At 45.6% G+C, this 20,802-nt stretch overlaps 1 protein-coding gene across 2 annotated transcripts in view; it reads right to left on the reverse strand.

Moving 5' to 3' along the window:
* LOC132824333 (lysosomal acid phosphatase-like) overlaps positions 1-17,189 on the reverse strand; it is a 108,624-nt gene extending 91,435 nt beyond the window's left edge. For both annotated transcript variants that reach the window (XM_060838682.1, XM_060838681.1), the window contains exon 1: positions 16,996-17,189. In XM_060838682.1, the coding sequence (XP_060694665.1) occupies positions 16,996-17,097 (102 nt within the window). In that variant the 5' untranslated portion in view covers positions 17,098-17,189. The remainder of the gene's footprint in view (positions 1-16,995) is intronic.
* Between the last annotated feature and the right edge of the window lie 3,613 nt (positions 17,190-20,802).

The following is a 20,802-nucleotide window of genomic DNA, read 5'->3' on the forward strand; positions in this document are numbered from 1 at the left end:
GCAAGTATTTCATCACGCAAAGAAAAATATTGATCTTTGTTCCTAAGAAGGAAACACACACACCAAGGAGCACCTCAAATAGGAGAAAGTGTGGTGATCATCAAAGCCTCGGCATGGAGGGAAATGAGATCTGTATCTGTTGATAATAATACCAGTATGGAGACATTATATAATTACATTGAAAAATTACATAATTACATGCTAATTACAGAAAAATTCAAACATGTCAATGAAGGAGAAAATGCAAATATATCAACGATGGGAAAAGATAAGCATTCAGGGCATGAAGACAACTTGGGGTAGATGTAGTATAAGGCAACACCAATCAGTAGCATGTCAGATAAAAGCATGGAAGTGGTGTCAGATCATATGACAGTGTGTGCAGCAGGACTTGCAACAGAGTGATCTCTCCCTCTCTTCATTATTGTAGCTCAACAAGTGTTCCTGAAGACTAAAGCTGATCTACATCCAATTCCAAGCATATTTTCAAGATCCACATGATGCATGAGAGCATCCACGAATGCGACAGAAAAGGAGAAAATAAGACATGAGTGTACACTGGATTTGTTAGATAACAGGTGACTTGAATGGTTGCTGAGGAATGCATCCACACTAATCACAATGAACCCAGAGCCAATGAACAATTTTCACAATATTAATCAAATGGCCAGGAACCCAGTGTGATTAAGAATATAACTCCCATCTCAATTAGATTTGTAAGTCACTCTGCACTGTCAGCAGTTCGCAGCAGTGGGATTACAAGCACTCCCAAATTCCAAAAACCGAGATCAGGATCAGGGAAGAATAGGTGGTCTCATGGCAGAGAAGGGATACAATAGGTTTGGAGAAGGGACCTGGATAGGATGGAATACACTGGGGCAAACCCCATGTGGGTGTCTCATGCCCTCTGCCATAAGTTTACAGCAGGAAGAAAACCGAGTCACATGGCAATGGCAATTGACCAGTTGACAACCTCAACTGCAGGGAGATCAAAAACAGAAACTGCTGGAGAAACTTAACTAGTCTGATAATATCTGTGGACAGAAAGCAGAGTTAACATTTCAGGCCCAGTGACCTTCTTTCAGACCCTTCTGAAGCACTGGTCACCTGAACAATTGCAATGGCAGCCCCACCAAATACAAAATTTTGTCTAGAGTACAATAGTAAGTGATCGCACAAAACACGGCCCAACAGAAACAGAGTGAGAGAAGAAATTGAGATGAGGGGTACACAAAGTGTGCACAAGGTAGGGAAACGGGAAGGTATGCACATACACACAGATAGATTGAGAAACATGAACAATTAACATGATAGTAAAGCAGAAAAACTTAGTAAACACTTGATGGAGGTGTTCAAAATCTTCAAGCGATTTGAAGAGGCAAAAAGATTCAGACAACTGGCAACCAGACAGCGCTAGGGAAGCAGTAAAAGGATGAGAAGCCAGATGAGGAAACATTTTTGCAACTGGTCCAACTTCAAAATGCACTGTCTGAAAAGTGCAACTTTCAAAAGGCAATTGGTGACAGGCTTGAAAATAAAAAATATACAGAGCTCTAGAGAGAGATCAGTGTGGGATCAATTGGATCTTTCAGACAGAGAACAAAGGAACAACAGACAATTGACTCATTCTATGCCACAAGCATCTGAAATTCTCAGCTGTCATACTTAGCAACTCCCATCTTTTCTTCAAACTGCCTTTCAGTACCACAGTAGTTCACACAGAAAGAGATTCCATATGCTTCCATTTCTTTAGTGCTTCTTTCTATTGTTAGATCTCTTGGCCACCCATGTTTTGCCAAAGCAAGCTTTCAAATTACTGCAGTGATTTAGCTCAGAGCTTCTGTCCTCTTGCTAGCCTTCTGATTCTGTCCAAATGCTTTTTCATCCCACCTTTGATTGCCATTAGTTTCAACAATTTCTCTTCTTGTCCCAATAAAACTCATTTTAAATTGCTTTAGCACAAGTGGCACAACATCCATGTCAGTTTTGAGTACAACTTCTATACCATCCCAATCAAACATTCCTAGTATAAGTACAGCCAAGGGTTAAGTACAAAGTAACCTCTATTCTTTTAAAACTGACAGGCAAGTTCCCTCCCCAGTGTTAGAATAGGGACACAATGGGGGCAAGACATACAGTAAAGCTCTCTCTTCTAAACTGAAATTAAAGCTCCTTCCCCAAATGTTCTCAAGATCCAGGTACAATGATTAGAATTAACTCCTTTTGTTCTGCAATATTCCATGTCACTCAATTACATTTATTGAAGATTGTCACATTTCAGGTTGTTTTTTGGACTTGAGACCTGTGACCAGTGGTGCTCCACAGGGATCTGTATTGGGTCCACTTCTCTTTGTCATTTATGTAAATGATTTGGATGAGAATATACGAGGCATAGTTACTAGGTTTGCAGCGGGTGACACCAAAACTGCTGGTATAATGGACGGTGAAGACTGTTATCTAAGATTACAAAGAGATCTTGATCAATCAGGTCAATGGGCTGAAAAGTGGCAGATTGGGTAAATGTGAGGTATTGCATTTTGGTCATACAAACAAGGACGTGTCTTATACAATTGGTGGTAGAACCATGGGTAATTTTGAGCTGAAACATGTGTTGCTGGAAAAGCGCAGCAGGTCAGGCAGCGTCCAAGGAGCAGGAGAATCGACGTTTCGGTCATAAGCCCTTCTTCAGGAATGAAGAGGGTGTGCCAAGCAGGCTAAGATAAAAGGTAGGGAGGAGGGACTTGGGGGAGGGGCATTGGAAATGCGATAGGTGGAAGGAGGTTAAGGCGAGGGTGATAGGCCGGAGAGGGGGTGGGCGCGGAGAGGTTGGGAAGAAGACTGCAGGTCAAGAGGGCGGTGCTGAGTCCGAGGGTTGGGACTGAGAAAAGGTGGGGGAGGGAGGGAAATGAGGAAGCTGGAGAAATCTGCATTCATCACTTGTGGTTGGAGAGTTCCTAGGCGGAAGATGGGGCGCTCTTCCTCCAGGCGTCGTGTTGCCATGGTCTGTCGATGGAGGAGGCCAAGGACATGCATGCCCTTGGTGGAGTGGGAGGGAGAGTTAAAGTGTTCAGCCACAGGGTGGTTGGGTCAGTTGGTGCGGGGTGTCCCAGAGGTGTTCTCAGAAATGTTCCGCAAGTAGGCGGCCTGTCTCCCCAATATAGAGGAGGCCACATCAGGTGCAGCGGATGCAGTAAACGGTGTGTGTGGAGGTGCAGGTGAATTTCTGATGGATATGGAAGGATCTCTTGGGGCCTTGGAGGGAAGTAAGGGGGAGGTGTGGGCGCAAGTTTTGCATTTCTTGCGGGTGCAGGGGAAGGTGCCAGGAGTGGAGGTTGGGTTGGTGGGGGGTGTGGACCTGACGAGGGAGTCGCAGAAGGAGTAGTCTTTCCGGAACGCTGATAGGGGTGGGGGGGGAAATATATCCTTGGTGGTGGGGTCTGTTTGGAGGTGGCAGAAATGACGAAGGATGATACGATGTATCTGAAGGTTGGTGGGGTGGTAGGCGAGGACCAAGTGGGGTTCTATCCTGGTGGCGATCGGAGGGGCGGGGTTCAAGGGCGGAGGAGCGGGAAGTGGAGGAGATGTGGTGGAGAGCATCGTCAACCACGTCTGAGAGGAAATTGCGGTCTTTGAAGGAAGCCATCTGGGTTGTTCGATATTGGAACTGGCCCTTCTGGGAGCAGATGCGATGGAGGCAAAGGAATTGGGAATATGGGATGGCATTTTTATAGGGGGCAGATTGGAAGGAGGTGTAATCTAGGTAGCTGTGGGAGTCGGTCAGTTTATAGTGAATGTCCTTGTTGAGTCGGTCACCTGAGATAGAAATGGAGAGGTCAAGGAAGGGGAGGGAGGAGTCTGAGACAGTCCAGGTAAATTTGAGGTCGGGATGGAAGGTATTAGTAAAGTGGATGAACTGTTCAACCTCCTCGTGGGAGCAGGAGGTAGCACCGATACAGTCATCGATGTAGCAGAGGAAAAGGTGGGGGGTGGTGCCAGTGTAGCTGTGGAAGATGGACTGTTCCACATATCCTACAAAGAGACAGGTATAGCTGGAGCTCATGCGGGTGCCCATGGCTACTCTTTTGGTTTGGAGAAAGTGGGAGGATTGGAAAAAGAAGTTGTTCAGAGTGAGGACCAGTTCAGTCAGTCGAAGGAGGGTGTCAGTGGAAGGGTATTGGTTGAGTCGGCAGGAAAGGAAGAAGCGGAGGGCTTTGAGGCCTTCATGATGTGGGATGGAGGTGTATAGGGACTGGATGTCCATGGTGAAGATAAGGCGTTGGGGGCCAGGGAAGCAAAAATCATGGAGGAAGTGGATGGGGTGGGTGGTGTCCCGAACGTAGGTGGGGAGTTCTAGGCCTGCCTCTTTGTCGGCATGAAAGCATGACAGGAAAGTGTGTAGCAGAACCTAGAACCAGACTGAGTGATAATGCTAAAATGTCAAACCTTAAGGCTCATTACAAAATGTAGTGTGCATTCAGGTAATAAGGTAGAGGAGTTGGTGGCACAAATAGAATAAAAACAAAAATGATTTGATAGCTATTACAGAGATAGGGTTACAAGGTGATCAAGATTGGGAACTATACCATCAAGCATATTTGACATTCAATAGAAACAGAGCTGAAAAATGTGTTGCTGGAAAAGTGCAGCAGGGCAGGCAGCATCGAAGGAGCAGAAGAATCGATGTTTCAAACATAAGCCCTCCTTCAATAGAAACAGACAAGAAGGAAAAGGAGGTGGGACAGCTTTGTTAATAAAGGATGGGATCAGTACAGTGGTGATTTGTGATAAAGGTACAATAGATCACAAGGAATAGTTTGGGTGAAAATAAAGAATGGTGATAAGGAGTCATGGATAGGAGTGGTCTACAGGCTCCCAAAGAGCTGTCTTACTGAAGAACAAATGGCAAGTAATCGAGGATTGTATGAGGGACAGTACAATTGGCAAGGGTGATTTTAATTTGCATACTAACTGGACAAAGCAAATGGGCAAGGGCAACATGAAAGATAAATTTCTAAACTTCATCAAAGATTGTTTCTTAGAACAGCATGATGCAGAACCAATTTGCAAACAGACAATATTAGATGGATTAATAAGAGATGTCATAAACAATGGTCCTCTTGACAGTAGCAATCACATCATTGTAGTTTAGTTTCAGGCAGAATAACTTCGGTCTGAAACAGTGTCCTCAAATTAAGTAAGGATAATTACAGAAGTATGAAGAAAGCATTATAACAAGCAGGCTGGGACTAGTGTAGATTTCATGTATTTTTGACAGTACACAATTGATGGTGGAAGGACCTCTTCTGTACTGTATGATTCTTATTATTACAACTGATTGGATTCTGAGATGATTCCACTGGATTGGAAAACTGATAATGAGATGTCACTGTTTAAGAAAGGAGGGACATAGACAGCAGAACACAATAAGCCAGTTGGCCTTAATACACACAGTTGGGAAGATGCTAGAGTTCATTATTAAGGAAGAAATAGCAATGGATTTAGGAAAGTTTAATAAAATCAAAGAGTCAACATGGTTTTGTGAAGGATACATTATGTTTGACAAACTCCCCGGCATTCTTTGACGATATAGCAAGCAGAGTAGATGAAAGAGAATTGGTGATTGCAATGTATTGGGATTTTCAGAAAGCTTGTGTTCATTGATCAGGGCATTGAGTAGAGGAGTTGGGGATGTCATGTTGCGGCTGTATAGGATGTTGGTGATACCACTTTTAGAATACTGTGTTCAATTCTGGTCTTCCTGCTATAGGAAATATTTTGTTATCCAGATTAAATGCAATCAACCATTTCTCTATCCAACTTGCCAACTAATCTATATACCCTTTATGTATATATAAGCTGTATCCTCTGACAACCCACACTCTAATCTCCTTATCCAAGATACTACTGCAACCTGATTTTTTTTTCTAAGTTGATATCTGGATTAAAGCCATCCATGAATACTGCCTCCCCATAATCACAAGCACACATTATTTCTTCTTGTATACACAGTAATGTCAAGGTGAGACATTTAAAAGATCCATTGATCACTCGCATTTGAGATAGCTTTTCATTATTACTCATCTCCATCCAAACCTATACCATATCCTAATGTCCCGAACTAAAATCGTACTCAACTATTGCACAAATACCTGTTACCCCTCCACCCTTACCTGGTTTCCTTGAATGTTATAGTCTGTTCAATATTCAGAACTACATTCATCCCCACCACCAACTTTATTATACTTAAGTCATGGCTCCATAACTGCTATCAGAATGAATCTATTTACTTCAATGAGCTCTATCCTTTTGTTTACTTTTCTATGAATGCTACACATTTTGCGATAAGACCATAAGATGTAGGAACAGAAGTAGGTCCATCAAGTCTGCTCCACCATTCAATTCCCTCCATGATTCAAAATCTGAGTTTGAGTCTGTCTCAACCTTGAGCATACTTAACAATCAAGCCTCAACACCCCTCCGTAGGAAGGTGCATTCTCCTCTCAGAGAAGAAATCCATCCTCATCTCTGTTTCATGGGCAACGTGTTTCTCTGAGATTATGCCCTCTGGTCCTAGATCCTTCCTCAAAGATAAATAACCTTTGTGCTTCTACCACATCAAGCCCCCGAAGAATCTTATAGTCTTTTCTCATTCTTCTAAACTCCAATGAACATCAGCTCAACTTACTGGTTGTCTCCTCAGAAGACAATCCATTCAGTACTGAGGTCAACCTTGTGAACCTTTCTGGACGGTCTCCTTTGCCAGTACATCTCTTATTAGGTATGGAGCTATGATCTAACTAATTCTGTGTACAGTTTTAGGAAAACCTCCTTATTTTAATTCTCTATTCCCTTTGAAATAAAAGGTCAACATTCCACTTGCCTTCCCCATTAGCTGCTGAACTGGGATGTGAGCATTTTTATGCACAGTGACTCCAAAATGTTTCTTTGCCGTAGATTTCTAGTCTGCTTCCTGCCAAAGTCAATAATCTCACATTTTCAGGTATATATTCCAATTGTCAAGTTTTTGTCCATTCATTTAACCTTTCTACATCCTTCTGTAGATACTCTGTCATTTGCACCACTTGCCTTCTGCCATAGATTTGTGCGATCTATAAACATGCTGATAGTAAATTCACTTTCGTCATCCATATACATATTAATAGACAACTGTGCCTCCCTCACTAACCCATATAGCGGTACTTACAAGTTGCATTCTGAAATCCCAATTCTGTCTCCTTATTACTTAGCCAATCTTCTATCCCCAATAGCATGGGCTCTTGTCTCATTAAGTAGCATTATGTTTAGTATGTTACTGAACACCTTTTACATCTACAGTTCCCCTTTATCTAGCCTGCTTGTTGCCTCCTGAAAGAATTCTAATACATTTGTCAGACTTGATTTTTTTTATATAACCTTTTTTCCCCCACACTACCGCCTAACTGCAGTAGTGCTTATTTTTCCCCAGCACCCATGTTGTGTGTGTGTGCGCAGGTGTGAGACACAGTGAGACACACAAGGTGCAACTGTATCCTAATTAATCAGGAGCCAGAAGAACCGTCATTGGACAGCTTGAGAACAAGACTCGATTAGCTCTAAGTCACAGGACTTAACATTCCAAAGGTTCACCTGGAAGGCAACCTCTGAACTATTCAACTACAACAAAACACAACCACACTTCTTGAATCCTTCACTTCAAGTTTAAAGTATCAAATCAATTCCAGAAACTATAAACATGGCACAAGGGAGTCCAGGGATGGCAAATTAGAGATAGAGTAACAGTAAAATCGGTAAAAGCACTCCATTTGTAACCAAGCTTTCTGTATATTAGCCTGGCCTCAGATAGATGGAGTGCATTATTTTGTCAAAATTAAAGAAGACTTATTTTTCAACTCAGGATTTTGTTGATAACTTAATGATTTAGAATATGCCACGAATAGGTTAAAAACAAACTTCTTTCACACAAAACAGACTGATGACATGCACTGGTGAGTGGTAAGGTACTTAATGGATTAAAGCTTTGTAGTTTTCAGAATGGTTTGCCTCAAAGGAGAGCTTTCATTATGCTGATCTTGAATGAAATGTATCAGAATATATGATCTGACCATCTTACAGGTAGAAAATGTCTTTTCAAGACAAGAGTTACCAACCCTCTGTCCTGATGTAGGCTTAGCAGGGGAACAGAGATTTAGCCAGCTTTACTCTGTAGGCAAATAGAAAGAACTCAATCCTTTTCTACAGAAAGGAGTCAATCCCAAACATGATCAACTGCATATCCTATGACACATCCTTAACGATTCCAAGGAAGAAACAGTGACATGTGAACATATATAATATGCAGCCTAAGTGTGAGATCAATTTTAGGGGAAAGGTAATATGATCTTCAGAGAAATAATGGTAACAAAGCACGACGTAGAGTTAAACATTCCCTGCATCTGGCTGCAGAGTTTTGGGCTTCCTCCAAGCATAGTGAAATTCTGATTGTACAGCTGGGAAACAGTCCAGGCCATTCAGTAAAATGACAAGAAGAATTGGAAATTGAGAAGTCACGAGTGTTAAACCAAGGCCCAGTCCGAAATCATTCTGCACAACACTTGAAACAAAGAGCAGGAAGGTTCTCCCTAGTATCCAGACAAATTGCGATCTCACAACCATTGCAATAACAGGCCATTTATTTGAATTGGGCTGTGTTCTGCTGAAAGGTCATTTGATTGCTTTTCACAGATTTTACCCTGAGTAGTTGTAACATTTTCTACCTCAGTATTCTGTTTTTCAAGTTAGCCTTCTTTCCTGATCAGCATCATCTCAACTCATTACCACTTCAAATACCCATCCTCATAATTTATTTTATAGTCTTTGCTTCTGATTTAAGACATAAGGAGACATTACAAAACACTATCAAAGACCTCAGTTGGAATATTGATCCCAATTCTGACCACTGCTCATCAGGATGGCGAAATCTGAGAAGGGACACAGAGAAGAGTCACAGTGTGAAAGCAAAGAGCAGATCTTTCAGTTATGTCAGAAAAACTAAAATGGAGAATGTTCTCCTCGGAGTGAAGCAGGTTCTGAGGAGATAGGGTAGGACTATTCACAATCATGGCTGGTTTTGAAAGAATACAGACAGAAACTGTTTCCACTTGTAGAAGGGAGGGGTTAGGCAGCAGTGTAGTGGAATTGTCATTGGAAAAGCGAACTAGATGCCTAGACAAATGCTGTGCAACATTGTTTCAAATCTCACCACAACACGTGGTGAATTTTAAATTCAATAAAATCTGAATTAAAGCAAGTCAAATATAGATAGTGGTAAAAACGCATCTGATCCATCATGTGTCCTTCCCTCATCTTGTCAACAAATGACTCCAAACCCATTGCAATGTGCTTGACTCTTACCTGCCTTGCAAAAAACCAGGTATCATTCCAACACATGTAAATAAAGAAATTAAGTGAGATGGACAGTAACATTGAACAAGGCATCATAGTGATAGTAGCAAACACAGCCCTGTTGACCCTGCAAAGTCCCCCTTACTTACATCAAGGGGTTAGTGTCAAAATTGGGAGAGCTGTTGCATAGACTAGCCGAACCATAGCCTGACACTGTCATACTCATGGAATCAGACCTTACAGCAGAGATAGTGTCAGTGGTCTACAGCCAGGAAGAGGCTGGGAGCCTTCAACATTGACTCTGGACCCTTCAGACTGGACACAAGTCAAACATGGACAAGGAAAGTGCCTCCGAATTGCCACATACCGTCTCCCCTTGGCTGATGAGTCAGCACCCCTTGATGCTGAACAACACTTGGAGGAAGCAGAGAGTGGCAAGGGCATAAAATGTATTTTGGATGGGGATTTTTAAAGACCACCACCAAGAGCGGCTCAGCAGTTGAGTTACTCATTGAACCAGTCAGGTCCTAAAATTGATACTAGACTGGATCTGTGGCAGGTGGTGAGGGAATCACAAAAGGGACAGTACAGTCAAGAACAAAGAACATTACAGCACAAGAACAGGCTCTCCGGCCCTCCAAGCCGGTGTCGATCCAGATCCTCTATCTAAACCTGTCACCTATTCTCTAAGGATCTGTACCCCTCTGCTCCCTGCCCATTCATGTATCTGTCTAGATACATCTTAAATGATGCTATCATGCCTGCCTCTACCACCTCCACTGGCAATGCGTTCCAGGCCTCTACCACCATCTGCAGAGAAAACTTTCCACGCATATCTCCCTTAAACCTTTTTCCTCTCACCTTGAACTCATAACACCTATTAATTGAGTCTCCCACTCTGGGTAAAAGATTAGATTACTTACAGTGTGGAAACAGGCCCTTCGGCCCAACAAGTCCACACCGACCCGCCGAAGCGCAACCCACCCATACCCCTACATTTACCCCTTTACCTAACACTACGGGCAATTTAGCATGGCCAATTCACCTGACCCGCACATCATTGGACTGCGGGAAGAAACCGGAGCACCCGGAGGAAACCCACGCAGACACGGGGAGAATGTACAAACTCCACACAGACAGTCGCCTGAGTCGGGAATTGAACCCGGGTCTCTGGCGCTTGTGAGGCAGCAGTGCTAACCACTGTGCCACCATGCTGTCCAAAAGCTTCTAGCTATCTACCCTGTCTATACCCCTCATGGTTTTGTGGACTCAATCAGGCCCGCCCCACCACCTATGTCTTTCTGATGAAAATAATCTTAATCTACTCAACCTCTCTTCATAGTTAGCACCCTCCATACCAGGCAACATCCTGGTGAACCTCCTCTGCAACCTCTCCAAAGCATCCACATCGTTTTGGTAATGTGGTGACCAGAACTGTACACAGTATTCCAAATGGGGCCAAACCAATGTCCTAAACAACTGTAAAATGACCTGCCAACTCTTGAACTTACTACCCTGTCGGATGAAGGAAAGCATACCGTATGCCTTCTTGACCACTCTACTGACCTGCGTTGCCACCTTCAGGGAACAATGGACCTGAACATCCAGATCTCTCTGTACATTAATTCTCCATAGGACTTTTCCAGTTACCATATAGTTCACTCTTGAATTGGATCTTCCATAATGCATCACCAAGCAATTGCCCGGACTGAACTCCATCTGCCATTTCTCTGCTCAACTCTCCAATCTATCTATATTCTGCTGGATTCTCTGACAGTCCCATACACTGTCTGCTACTCCACTAATCTTAGTGTCATCTGCAAACTTGCTAATCCGACCACCTATACCACCCTCCAGATCTTTTATGTATACACAAACAACAGCGGTCCCAACACGGATCCCTGAGGAACACCACTGGTCACAGGTCTCCATTTTGAGAAACCCCCTTCCATTACTACTCTTTGTCTCTTGTTGCCCAGCCAGTTCTTTATCCATCTAGCTAGTACACCCTGGACTCCATGTAACTTCACTTTCTCCATCAGCCTACCATGGGGAACCTTATCAAACACCTTACTGAAGTCCATGTATATGACATCTACAGCCCTTCCCTCATCAATCAACTTTGTCACTTCCTCAAAGAATTCTATTAAGTTTGTAAGACATGACCTTCCCCGCACAAAACCATGTTGCCTATCACTGATAAGCCCATTTTCTTCCAAATGGGATTAGATCATTTCCCTCAGTATCTTCTCCAGCAGCTTTCCTACTTCACCTCCATCCCCCATCACGAAGGACTCAAAGCCCTCCGCTTCTTCCTTTCCCGCCGCACCAACCAGTACCCTTCCACTGACACCCTCCTTCGACTGACTGAACTGGTCCTCACCCTGAATAACTTCTCTTTCCAATCCTCCTACTTCCTCCAAACTAAAGGAGTTGCCATGGGCACCCGCATGGGCCCCAGCTATGCCTGTCTCTTTGTAGGATATGTGGAACAGTCCATCTTCCGCAACTACACTGGCACCACCCCCCACCTTTTCCTCCGCTACATGGATGACTGTATCGGCGCTGCCTCGTGCTCCCACGAGGAGGTTGAACAGTTCATCAACTTTACCAACACCTTCCATCCCGACCTCAAATTCACCTGGACCGTCTCAGACTCCTCCCTCCCCTTCCTAGACCTTTCCATTTCTATCTCGGGCGACCCACTCAACACAGACATCTTCTATAAACCGACTGACTCCCACAGCTACCTGGACTACACCTCCTCCCACTCTGCCCCCTGTAAAAACTCCATCCCATATTCCCAATTCCTTCGTCTCCGTCGCATCTGCTCCCAGGAGGACCAGTTCCAATACCGTACAGCCCAGATGGCCTCCTTTTTCAAGGACCGCAGATTCCCCCCAAACGTGATCGACGATGCCCTCCACCGCATCTCCTCCACTTCCCGCTCCTCCGCCCTTGAGCCCCGCCCCTCCAACCGCCACCAAGACAGAACCCCACTGGTTCTCACCTACCACCCCATCAACCTCCATATACAGCGTATCATCCGCCGTCATTTCCACCAACTCCAAGCGGACCCCACCACCAGGGATATATTTCCCTCCCCTCCCCTATCAGCGTTCCGCAAAGACCACTCCCTTCGTGACTCCCTCGTCAGGTCCACACCCCCCACCAACCCAACCTCCACTCCCGGCACCTTCCCCTGCAACCGCAGGAAATGTAAAACTTGCGCCCACACCTCCTCCCTTACTTCTCTCCAAGGCCCCAAGGGATCCTTCCATATCCGCCACAAATTCACCTGCACCTCCACACACATCATCTATTGCATCCGCTGCACCCGATGTGGCCTCCTCTATATTGGGGAGACAGGCCGCCCACTTGCAGAACGCTTCAGGGAACACCTCTGGGACACCCGAACCAACTAACCCAACCACCCCGTGGCTCAACACTTTAACTCTCCCTCCCACTCCACCGAAGACATGCAGGTCCTTGGACTCCTCCATCGCCAGAACATAACAACACGACAGTTGGAGGAGGAGCGCCTCATCTTCCGCCTGGGAACCCTCCAGCCACAAGGGATGAACTCGGATTTCTCCAGTTTCCTCATTTCCCCTCCCCCCACCTTGTCTCAGTCGATTCCCTCGAACTCAGCACCGCCCTCCTAACCTGCAATCCTCTTCCTGACCTCTCCGCCCCCACCCCACTCCGGCCTATCACCCTCACCTTGACCTCCTTCCACCTATCACATCTCCATCGCCCCTCCCCCAAGTCCCTCCTCCCTACCTTTTATCTGAGCCTGCCTGGCACCCTCTCCTCATTCCTGATGAAGGGCTCTGGCCCGAAACGTCGAATTTCCTGTTCCTTGGATGCTGCCTGACCTGCTGTGCTTTAACCAGCAACAAATTTTCAGCTTCCTACCACTGATGTCAGGCTCACAGGTCTGTAATTATCTGGATTATCCCTGCTACCCTTCTTAAACAAGGGGACAACATTAGCAATTCTCCAGTCCTCTGGGACCTCACCAGTGTTGAAGGATACTGCAAAGATTCTGTTAAGCCCCCAGCTATTTCCCTTCTCGCTTCCCTCAGTAACTTGGGATAGGTCCGATCCAGGCAAAAGTGAGGACTCCAGATGCTGGAAACCAGAACTTAGATCAGAGTAGTGCTGGAAAAGCACAGCATTCCTGATCAAGGGCTTTTGCCCGAAACATCGATTTTCCTGCTCCTCGGATGCTGCCTGACCTGCTGTGCTTTTCCAGCACCACTCTGATCTAAACTCTAGATCCCATCCAGACCTGGTGACTTGTCCATCTTAATGCCTTTTAGAATACCAAACACTTCCTCCCTCTTAATGCTGACTTGACCTGGAGTAATCAAACATCTATCCCTAACCCCAACATCTGTCATGTCCCTCTCCTCGGTGAATACTGATATAAAGTACTCATTAAGAATCTCACCCTTTGTCCCTGACTCCACACAAAACTTTCCTCCTTTGTCCTTGAGTGGGCCAACCCTTTCTCTAGTTACCCTCTTGCTCCTTCCACATGACAGTGTCTCTATTGTACAGTCCTTATGAAGACAAAGACTACGTGTGATGGTGGAAATGCCTAGCAGTCAGGCAGCACCTGAGGAGCAGGAGAATCGATGTTTCGGGCATAAGCCCTTCATCAGTAACTCTGACGTGCCCTGATGAAGGGCTTATGCTAGAAACGTCAATTTTCCTGTCCCTCAGATGCTGCCTGACTGGCTGTGCTTTTCCAGCACCACACTCTGACTCTGATCTCCTGCATTTGCAATCCTCATTTTCTCCTTGTGGAGACAAAGTCCCTCCTTCACACTGAGAATAACCTCCATCATGCAGTGTGGTATTATTATTGTGTTAAACGAAACAGAGCTAGAAACTCAAGATTGGATATTCGTGAGGTGATGTGGATCATCAACAGCAGCAGAATCATAATCCAACACAATCTACAACCATTTGGCTCCACTCTATCGTTGGCATCAAGCCAGGGGATCAACCCCGGCTCAATGAAAATTGCAGAAGGGCATGCCAAAAAATGAAGCACCAACCTGGTGAACCAACTTACCAAATAAACATCCAAACAGCAAGCAAAAGACAGAGCTAAGCAATCCCACAACCAATGGATCAGATTGTGCTGTATGACCCAATGACTGAGTGCTGCAATCCTGCCACATTTAGTTGTGAATGTTGGTGGGCAATGAAACAACATGAATGGACGAGGTGGCTCCATGAATGTCCCCATCCTCAGTGATAGGACAGCCCAACACATCAGAGCAAAAGGCAAGCCTGAAGCATTTGTGACAATCTTCAGCCAGACTACCAAGTGGATGATCCACCTTGGCCCTCTGCAGTCTTCAGTCAATTCGAATCACTCCATGTGATATCAAAGAACAACTGCAGGCACTGGATACTACAAAGACAATGGGCACTGACAATATTCCAGCAATAGCACTGAAGATTTGTGCTTCATAACTTGCTGCTCCCCAGTCAAGCTTTTCTGGTACAGTTAAAACATGGAGTCCCGAAGAAGGGTCCTTCCTGAAACGTCAACTCTTGCTCCTCGGATGCTGCCTGACCTGCTGTGTCCTTTCCAGTGCCACGCTGTATTGACTCTCACTGCCAGATGTTACCAGCCAACATCACTGGACTGCACTGACACAAGAGCACAATATCTGACTGGCTGTTTCTATCATTTAAATTTAACTTCTGAATATTTCACAAGATGTTACATACATCCATAATTATTTGTTGAAACACATTTGAGAGTTTCACATTCTGCCACTCCTCTTAATGAGATTTCCCCACCTTGTGTTCTCCCTTCACTGAATGATCATATTAGTGCCCAACCTTGCCCATGCTACTGTTGGACATGTCTGAACTTGTTCTAAATTGAATTGCTGAGATCATCCTCTTCTCTCCTCTCCTCCTCAACCCACACCTCCCTCTCCTCTCCCCATCTTCGCCCCCTCTTCTCCTGTCCCTACCTCTCTCCTCCTCCTCCATCCTAACCATCCTCTCCTTCCTTCCACCTCCTTCTCATTCCCTCTTCCTCCGTCCTCACATCTCTCCTCTCCTCCTCATGTCTATCTCTCCATTCCTCCTCCATCTATCTCTCCTGTCCTCCCAGCCTCCCTCTGCATCTCTTTCTCTATCTCCCTTTTTAAAATTTATTCAATTGTGAGATGTGGGCATCACTGGCTGGCCAGTATTTTATGCCAGCCCCTAGTTTTGCAATCGAGGTGCTGTGGGTTGACCCACAATGCCATCAGGGAGGAAATTCCAGGATTTTGACCCAATGTCAATGATTTTGACCCAATGGTAATATATTTCCAAGTCAGGATGGCGAGTGGCTTGGGAGAGAACTTGTAGGTGTTGGTGTTCCCATATATCTGTCGTCCTTGTCCTTCTAGATGGAAGTGGTCATGGGTTTGGAAGGGTTGTCTGAGGATCTTCAGTAAATTTCTGTGAAGACAGTATACTCTGCTTCTACTGAGCGTTGGTAGCGAAGAGAATGGATGTCGTGCTAAACAAGCAGACTGCTTTATCCTTGATGGTGTCAAGCCTCTTGAGTGTTGTTGGGGCTGCTCCCATTCAGGCAAGTTGAGGAATACTCCATCTCACTCCTGACTTACTTGTTGTAAATGGTAGACTGGCTTTGGGGAGTAAGGACATGAGTTACCTGCCACAGTATTCCTAGCCTCTGACCTGCTCTTGTAGCCGCTGTTTATTTGGTGAGTTGATTTAAGCTCCTGGTCAAAGATAACCCCTTGGATGTTGATAGTTGGGGATTCCATTGAAGTTCAAGGGGTAGTGGTGGTTAGATGGTCATAGCCAGGCGATTGCATGGTGTGAATGCTACTTGGCACTTGTCAGCCCAAGCCTGGCTATCATCCAGGTCCTGTTGCATTTAAACATGAATTGCTTCAGCGTTTGAAGACTGGCGAATGTTGCTGAGCATTGCTGATTATTGTACAAACATCTCCACTTCTGATCTGACAGTAGAGGGAAGGTCAACGATGAAGCAGCTGAAGGTGATTGGGCCTTGGATACTACCCTGGGGATCTCTGGCAGTGACGTGCTGAAGTTGAGATGATTGACCATCAAATAACCATGTTTCTATATATATAAAAGGTTGGATTCCAAGCACCAGGCAGTTTGCCCCCAATACCCATCGATTCCAGATTAGTTAGGGCTCCTCAATCATAGAAGCCATACTGTGCACAAACCGGACAGTTGGCTAAATGAGTCCACCCAACCCTGGGCTCCCCCTCCTCCCAAATCCACCCCTCTTTTCCTCCCATTTCACTCTTCCCACCACACCCCCTCTCCTACTATTCTGCCACCCTTACTCCACCCCACTCCATCCCTCCCTCACCTATCTCCCTGCTCCTCCCCTCCCTCCTATTTTATCTTACTCCTCCCCTCCTCCTATTCCACTCTCCTCCACCTCTCTCCCTATCCTCCTTTATCCCCCAATGCCTCCCTCCTCTCTGTCTTTTATCCACCTCCCTGTACCCTCCTATCCCTCATTCCTGCCTGCCAGCCAACCCGAGGGGTCCACATCATTCTATCCTCACTCCCTCCCTCACTCACCAGGTTGACAAAGTGCAGCCTCCTTCCCGCCGCCGCCCTCACCAGGCCCAGCGACACCAGGACAAGCAGCAGCACAGCCCGGGAGCGGAGGATCGGCGCCATGGAGCCCGGGCGGCGGGAGCGTTAAACCATCAGCTGGCCATGGAGGAGGAGGGGCCGTGAAACCGGAGACCCCGCCCCCAGCAACCGGAGGGCCGAGCCGAAACCCCGCCCTAGCAACCGGAGGGCCGAGCCGAAACCCCGCCCTTAGCAACCGGGTGGCGGAGCCGACGCCCCGCCCCTAGCAACCGGATGGCGGAGCTGTTGCCCCGCCCCTAGCAACCGGATGGCCGAGCTGATGCCCCGCCCCTAGCAACCGGGTGTGGGGAGGTGATGCCGCCGCCGACGCCCCGCCCCTTGCAGGCTGGCTGTGGGATATTTGATAATGCTATCAGCCTCTACAGTAAATTTTTTTTTAGATTAGATTAGACTTACAGTGTGGAAACAGGCCCTTCGGCCCAACAAGTCCACACCGACCCGCCGAAGCGCAACCCACCCATACCCCTACATTACCCCTTACCTAACACTACAGGCAATTTAGCATGGCCAATTCACCTGACCCGCACATCTTTGGACTGTGGGAGGAAACCGGAGCACCCGGAGGAAACCCACGCAGACACGGGGAGAACGTGCAAACTCCACACAGTCAGTCGCCTGAGTCGGGAATTGAACCCGGGTCTCAGGCGCTGTGAGGCAGCAGTGCTAACCACTGTGCCACCGTCCTCACAAAATATCAGTGTTATTTATGATGAAATAATTTTCATCACTTTCGAATGAGGAGTGCTGTACTGGGGCTTCTCAAACCTGCTCCACTATTCAATTTTTTTATTTTTATTTTTTTGACTTTTTATCCCCTCAGAGGTACAGTTAGTAAGTTTGCAGATGACACCAAAATTGAAGGGGTAGTGGACAGCGAAGAGGGTTACCTCAGATTACAACAGGATCTGGACAGATGGGCCAATGGGCTGAGAAGTGGCAGATGGAGTTTAATTCAGATAAATGTGAGGTGCTGCATTTTGGGAAAGCAAATCTTAGCAGGATTTATACACTTAATGGTAAGGTCCTCAGGAGTGTTGCTGAAAAAAAGAGACCTTGGAGTGCAGGTTCATACCTCCTTGAAAGTGGAGTCACAGGTAGATAGGATAGTGAAGAAGGTGTTTGGTATGCTTTCCTTTATTGTTCAGAGTATTGAGTACAGGAGTTGGGAGGTCATGTTGCGGCTGTACAGGACATTGGTTAGGCCACTGTTGGAATATTGTGTGCAATTCTGGTCTCCTTCCTATCGGAAAGATGTTGTGAAACTTGAGTGGGTTCAGAAAGGGTTTACAACAATGTTGCCAGGGTTGGAGGATCTGAGCTACAGGGAGAGGCTGAACAGGCTGGGACTGTTTTCCCTGGGGCGTCGGAGGCTGAGGGGTGACCTTATAGAGGTTTACAAAATTATGAGGGGCATGGATAGGGTAAGTAGGCAAAGTCTTTTCCCTGGGGCCGGGAAGTCCAGAACTAGAGGGCGTAGGTTTTGGGGTGACAGGAGAAAGATATAAAAGAGACCTAAGGGGCTGACGCTATGATTACCAGATGGTAAGATAACTGCGGTAGTGCTTATTTTCCCCAGCACCCATGGGGTGTGTGTGCAGGTGTGTGCACAGTGGGAACTCTGGATGTAGGTTTGCTCGCTGAGCTGGAAGGTTCATTTCCAGATGTTTCGTCACCCTACTAGGTAACATCTTCGGTGGGCCTCGGGGCGAAGCACTGCTGATGATTCCTGCTTATATTGAGATATTTGGGTTTCTTTGGGTTGGTAATGTCATTTCCTGTGGTGATGTCATTGCTAAGGCCAATGCTGCATGATCAAACAGTGAAGGGGAGGATGGGGATTAAATCAAAATAGAGTTGGAAGGGGCAGTAATACACTCCACTCCCTGCGGTGTTCACCTCTCCCTGAATAGCTCAAAGATATTTGTAGTCACCACGTGCTCCTTCTCCAGGGATACCCGTGCTCAAATGTATGCTCCAACAATCAATAAGGTTGCTATGCAATCCCCCCAGTCCCGATAACCTTTTAATCCATCATTAATAGCTGTCTCTCACTCTGTTATGGGAAAGATATTATTAAACTGGAGAGGGTTCAGAAAACATTCACAAGGATGTTGCTGGGGCTGGACAGTTTCTGTTATAAGGATAGGTTAGTACTTTTTGCACTCAAGCGTAGGAGATTGAGGGGTAAAGAAGTTTATATAATCAGAGGGGTATAGTAGACAGGGTTAATGGTAGGGATCTTTTCCTGAGGATTAGATGACATAAAGACAAAGGGGCACATTTTAAGGTGAAAGGAGAGAGTTTTTAAAAAAGACATAGTGGCATTTTTTTGTGTGGTTTGTGTGTGGAATGAACCTCCTGAGGATGTGGGTACAATGACACCATTTAAAAGACATTTGGATAAGGTTTGGATGGATAAGGGGTCAGGAGTATGTAGGTGGGACTAGTTTAGTTTGGGATTACATTCAGCATGGACTGGTTGGACTGAAGGGTCCTTTTCCAATGCTGAATGACTCTGATTTTAAAATCATGACTTGCTGCCACCACATTTTCAGGAAGGGATTTCCAAGGACGCACGACCTTCTGAGAGAAAAAAAACTACTTCCTCATCTGATCATTATCCTCCAGCTGTAGACCTTGCTTAAAATTAATACAATTCACATCATATCTCTGCGGATTGAGGATGCAGAGAAGTGAAACATAGCAGAACATGGAGAGGTAATATAAAGTAAAAGATGCAATTGTTACAGTGCAAAAACAAATGACTGGAAAAGTTTCCGGGGATGAAAGATTTCTGTTACAAAGACAAATTAGTAAAACTAGACAATTCTTTGAGAGATTAGGGGGAGAACTGGTCAAGGCTTCCAAAGTCAAAAGGTTATAGTCCAACAGGTTTAATTGGAAGCACTAACTTTTGGAGTGTCACTCCTTCAGGTGTTTGACAACCACCTGATGAAGGAGTGTCATTCCGAAAGCTAGTGTGCTTCCAATTAAACCTGTTGGATTATAACCTAGTGCTGTGTGATTTTTAACTTTGTACACCCCAGTCCAACACTGGCATCTCCAAATCACAAAGTCAAGAGGGGTCTGGTCAGAGTTGATAGAGAGAAGCCACTCCTGTTAATGGGAGGATTGACAACCACAGAACACAGAATTAAGAGGTTACAGGAAGCTGAGATAATATGATGAAAAACTATTTCACATAGCAAATGGTTAGGATCTGGACCTCACTGGAGGAGGCAATGTCAGTCTAGGTTTTCAAAAGTGAATTGGATCATTATCTGAAGAAACAAAACTGTGGGGGAGTTGTTGTGGGATGTGGAATAAGCTGAACGTCTTGTTTCTGAATCAAGACGACAGAACTCCCTCTCTATTAGCAATGTAGGAATCTGAACACCACAAAGGGGTTCAGTGCAAGGGCCACTGCTTTTTGTCAGTTATATAATGTTTAGTAGATTTGCAGATGACACCAAAATTGGTGGTGTACTGGACGGTGAAAGATGATCTCAGATGAGATGGGCTGAGGAGTGGCAGATGGAGTTTAATCTAGATAAATGTGAAGTGATGGAACTTGGTAGGGCAAATCAGGGCAGAACTTATAATGTTAAGGTCCTGGGGACAGTTGCCAAATAAATAGCCCTTGCAGCATAGCTTCAGAGTTCCTTGAAAGTGGAGTCACAGGTAGATAGGACAGTGACGAAGGCATTTGGTATACTTGCCTTTACTGGT

This window comes from Hemiscyllium ocellatum, chromosome 18 (assembly GCF_020745735.1).
Source record: "Hemiscyllium ocellatum isolate sHemOce1 chromosome 18, sHemOce1.pat.X.cur, whole genome shotgun sequence".
Lineage (NCBI taxonomy): Eukaryota > Metazoa > Chordata > Chondrichthyes > Orectolobiformes > Hemiscylliidae > Hemiscyllium > Hemiscyllium ocellatum.